The following is a 5,150-nucleotide window of genomic DNA, read 5'->3' as shown; positions in this document are numbered from 1 at the left end:
GACGTAAAGTGTAAGATTGATTTTTATTAATTATCAAAATAAATTTTTTTTTACGTCGGTTTGTTATTTTTTTCTTTTTTCTTCCCAAATTCTTCTTAAAATATGGTAATTACATTTATACAACTTCGCGCATCCCAAAAAGACGAGAAAAGACGGAAAAGGAATTTAATTGTCGGAGAAATCGAGAAAAGTATCAGATAGTACTTTCGTATTCTGTCCGCGTAGCAACGTTGAATTTATCTAGGCGAGCGCGATATCTCAACGGGCGAGGTATATCGATCGACGGTTCGCCTCGCACAGCTGGGCAACACGCGCTAGTCGACCGGCGCTATGCGACAAAGTGACGCGTGTAAAATTATGCAAATCGCAGGTGCAGTTTTTTTTTACACCCGTCGGCTTTATCAGCCTCAGATGTTACGATGTGCCCGGAGCGTAGAATCGGTTAGGCGCACGGCGTGTTTACTCGTCGCGCGCATCTTGCAAACTGCAACGCTCGCGCGTTAACGATGTCCGCTCCGCTTTGTGTTCCAGTACGGCAAACAGCTACGAGAGAATTACCGAGCCTTCAAGAACAAGCAGTGCGAGCAGAACGGCGGAGGCAGCCCCAAAGAGCAATACAGCAGTTACAATGTATCCAACGTAAGTGCTATGTACATATTTTCGAGTGAACGTACAGACGTACCTAAGAACAAGTACATAAGAACAAGTTTTGAAGAATGATGAAAAGAAAATTGAGCATAATGATAAATAATTTGTAATAACTAATTCATCTTTGCGAGTTATTTATTGTTCTATTTATTTTTATTTTGTTGATTGTATAAGGTGCTTAGGTTTTTCTATCACTTGCGTAAATATTTGATGTAACAAGAATTTTTGCCTGAATCATTGACGGTTACTATTAATTTTACCAATACAGCTAATGGAATCAACATTATTTCGTTATGAAATGTGCTATGAATTATTAACGAATTTAGTTTACATTTTAATTGTACCATTTTATTATATATTTCCATATGAAGAGAAAGCTGTAAATTAGTTATTCACTCTTTTATCTCGTAAAATAATCGCGCCACAGTAATCACGGACTAAATCTCTAAAGAGAAAGAAAAGATACATAGGAAAAGTCAACATACAGATTATTGCTACATGTGTAGGTAGATGGATAGAATCATGAGGTGTCTCCTGGCAAATTATTTCGTCATTGCGCGCGCGCGCGCGCGCGATGTATTTTCGACGGCCGCTCTCTCGCCTCGGATACGCTCGAAAGGTAAATTTCGCTTTAGACGCGGTAAATGGAATGGAAGAGGCGATTACGCTGAAATTACCTCGAGTGACAGTAATTTGCCGGGTCACGCCACGTTCGATCATTGCCTTCAGTTATCCCTTTTCCTGCACGAGCCGCCGTCTCTCGTCGAACTTTCATAGCGTCTACAGGATCTCGATTAGCTCGCGTAATCTCGCACTTTTCAACGCTTTTCTTCGATTACCATCTTCATCCCTTTGTTTCTTTGTTATTCAATTAATATTTTTGACGTATATACATTGAAGAAAAATTTACTAAATTTCAATAAATATTTGTTTGAATAATATTAACTAAATATTTATAACATATATTTATTTGGTATAAGAATTATTAATTTAAATATTATTTTTTTTAATGAAATAAATATATATTGACTAAGTAAATTAAATATTTAATTAGTTAGTATTATTCGAGCAAGTATTTATTAAAATTTAATATTTTTTAATGCACGGGTGTACCACTCTATCGTGGTACATTATCTGCCTAAAGTCGTTACGCAAAATGTACCACATAATACCTGTTGTGCTTTGTGATTTGTTCATTGAAATTATTATGCTGTTTGCAGTTGAAATGAAGAAATTCGTTTATTAATTTCTACGCATATTGTGGTAAATAACGTTCCCGTCGAGAAAACTATATTATTGTTCTCCGCTGGTTGCGAGTGTTTATCAGCTCTCTCTCTAATTGATACACTGTAATATAAGGAAATTCATTGCAAATGAATGAATGAACGGAAATATGAGAACATGTATCGGCCAGTGTAACGATGCGGCACACTGGATGCCGATATAGTTAGTGGCTGAATAATTATAGCAAATAGCTCGTTAACCATTGATCTTTAATGCAAAATTCCGTGCGAAATATGCGAAAATCACTGGAGTAGCGCCCAGTCGAGATCTATTCGTTATATGGTTGTGCATTCGTTACTTCGAGTGCACAGGTGCAATAGTTCTCTTTCGACTGGTTTTTCCCTTTCTCTCTCTCTCTCCTCCTTCTCTCGATGCATGCAATACGCCCTGTTTATTCAATGGTTAAGCTACGGCAACGAATTACACTGCGACTAGGTAGTATCGTATATCGTGGATTTTATCGTGGCCAGTGCAACACTACGATAATAAATTCACCAATCCACAATCAGCTCGTTTTTCGGACGCAATTCGTTGCGATTGCTCGCAATCGGTTGGCTGAAGACAAAACAAAAGCCATCGGTGATAAAATTAATTTTCCCGAGAAAGATATTTGGACAGTTTGATTAATCAATTATTTTGTTTGATTCGTTAGTTGTTATGGCAATTAGATTTACATTTTTGCAATTTATATGTGAGAAATAATCTGAATGGAAATGTCAAAAACAAAAAACAATTCTGCTTAATTAATAGAATTAATAAACGAGTGTGTTATTCATTTAGCTGCTGTGAAAAGGGATTGTTTTTGATAAAGAATTTTAAAATATATTTATATTTATTATATGCACTTTTTTAGACACCTCCATAATTGAATTTAAGCGAATAAATAATGTATCGACTGTGCTTTACGTATCTGTTAAAAATATTACCAATATACCAATAAAGCGTAACAATGATGAGATAAATGTGTAAGAGAATCGATTACATTAAAATTTAAAAGGGGAACTTTAACGGTTCTTTAGGATTCTCTTTATTAATAATTTTCATGGATCTCGTTTAATGAAATTAATAACTTAATAGCGCGCTCATGCGATATTATTGAGTATTTGCTATTTATGTTACATTCGGACTGAAGTGACAAATAAAGTTGAAATAAAAACCTCGCGGAAGATTCATCATATATTCTTGAATGTGTAAGTGAAATTAAAAGAAGAAGAGAAGGTGTTAAAAAGAACGACACTCGCATTACCGTTTTTACGATTCGAAAGCAAATTTTCTCGGAGAAGTGCCATCGTAACTTACGCAAGGAATGCCAAGAGGAATCCATCCCCATCGGATCTTAGTGACCTCATTGTCGTGCCATCCCCGACCTCGTCGAGATATAAGCTCTCTTTCTCTTCCCCTTCCCCCCCCCGCTCTCTTTCTCACTTCTATCACGTTATTCTTCGAGTCCTCCTACGCGCTAAGACGTCGACGCGTCTCGGTAGGAAATTTCATCCTCGTATCGCACAGCTGATTCCAAGGTCGTTTCCGTGCCAGCCAACCAGTTAAAGGGACGACAACCCCTCGTCGTTAGTGTGTACTCTCAAAGCTAGACACGTACCAATCTACTCCCGTCCACCTTTTCGTCTCGACTGACTTATTTCTTCTTCCATCGTTAGAAAGATAAAGGTGTAATTCTTGTTCTTATTGCGATCGCCATTACGTGAGGAAGAAAGTACTTTACAAGTTGTTAAATCGCCTTATCAGTGAACCACGAAAATTGCATCATTGCATGTTTCGAAACTGTGTTAGTAAGAAAAATGATAAATTTTATCATTAATTAAAATATACTCGGTTAAATTAAAATATATAGAAAAAGAATTTAATGTTAAGGTCAGAGCAATGTGTGAACTTTTCGAAATAAAATTTAATTTTAAAGATAAAATTCTTCATTTAATGTGCTGCCGTGACGTTTTATCTCACACACAAATAAACTGAAATATTTTATATTATTACTTGAATTTTTTACGTTTTTGAATAATGCACGAGATTTTTTTTATAGCATCTATGACTTTACATTTTTCTTGTATCCACAATTTCGGAGATTTATCATAGTAGTTTTAATCTCTCTTGTGATAACTGTATGATGTGATTTTTTGTACATTCTTATAATTGTTACAATAACGAAGTATCCGCGAAATTTTTACAAGGAAGTTGATATCGATCAGTTGGAGCGGGTGTGTAAGATGCATTATCGAACCGCTTTGAAGAACTGGTTCTGAAGTAGCGATCTTAACGAGTTTCCGGCAATAAATTACTGTTCGTGCCAGTTATGAATTATCCACCGAAGGAGCACGGAGGATGACAATTAAAGTCCAGTAGAGAAAATAACCGGTATTACGCACTTAATGCGAAAAAGTGCGAGAGAAAAGATAGTTAAGCGTTGTTTTACAAAAGTGCCGTAATTGATAAAGGTGATCTAGCATGGTTTAACGATAATTTCACACAGTATAATGACAGGAAATTAGATCCTTTATAATGATATGTGGATTTATATAATTTTATTACTAAAATAATTATAAGCAAGAAACTAATTTCAAACTACTGATATTTTAAGATATATATTAATGTAGTTAACAATATTAAAAAATTTTTTTATAATTATGTAATTTCGATTTTTCTGAACACATATGCTGATAGTAGAAAGCGAAAAAGAGAAGGAATGTAAAAATAACCATCCAGGAAGGCAAACTACGTGAAGCGCGTGGAAAGACGGAACTTCAACGGTCCTCTCCAAAGTCTCATGCATTGTACAGGTCCTTGCGAGGGGGTTTGAGGGACGAAAGCGCAAACCTGTCTTGCACTTCGTTTCAGTTGAAAGCTTCGATCACGGATATCGTTCGTTCGTGTCTCGCTTTTATCTTTATTCCTAGAGAGATAGAAGTGTACTTCACGTCGCGACGATAACAAACCGACAGTGCGAGTTTCGCATTTTCTCTCTTCCGTGTTCTCTTCTGTTACATAGTGTACGAGATTGAACATTTAAATGGGTAGGACGAAACTCCAAAGTAAAAGTTCACGTGAAAATTAGTCGAATCTAATATGCTGAATTTGAAAAGATATCTGTGAAAAAGAGAAGGAAAATAGTAAAAAATTTCTTTTCGTTGCATTTTAAACAAAATATAATTTTACAATAATCTACGTGACAATATGAATATAAATAAAAAATTAATTTACGA

General features: G+C 35.6%; 1 protein-coding gene across 1 annotated transcript in view; it reads left to right on the top strand.

The window, feature by feature from the left end:
• The window catches only part of LOC108688030 (growth factor receptor-bound protein 14-like), a 223,553-nt gene that overhangs the window by 187,499 nt on the left and 30,904 nt on the right, over positions 1 to 5,150 (top strand). Inside the window, exon 9 of the mRNA XM_018194103.1 lies at positions 532 to 639. Within this exon, the coding sequence (XP_018049592.1) occupies positions 532 to 639 (108 nt within the window). The remainder of the gene's footprint in view (positions 1 to 531; positions 640 to 5,150) is intronic.

The sequence above is a fragment of the Atta colombica genome, unplaced genomic scaffold, assembly GCF_001594045.1.
Source record: "Atta colombica isolate Treedump-2 unplaced genomic scaffold, Acol1.0 scaffold224, whole genome shotgun sequence".
Lineage (NCBI taxonomy): Eukaryota > Metazoa > Arthropoda > Insecta > Hymenoptera > Formicidae > Atta > Atta colombica.
This window is presented reverse-complemented; position numbering and strand designations above follow the sequence as displayed.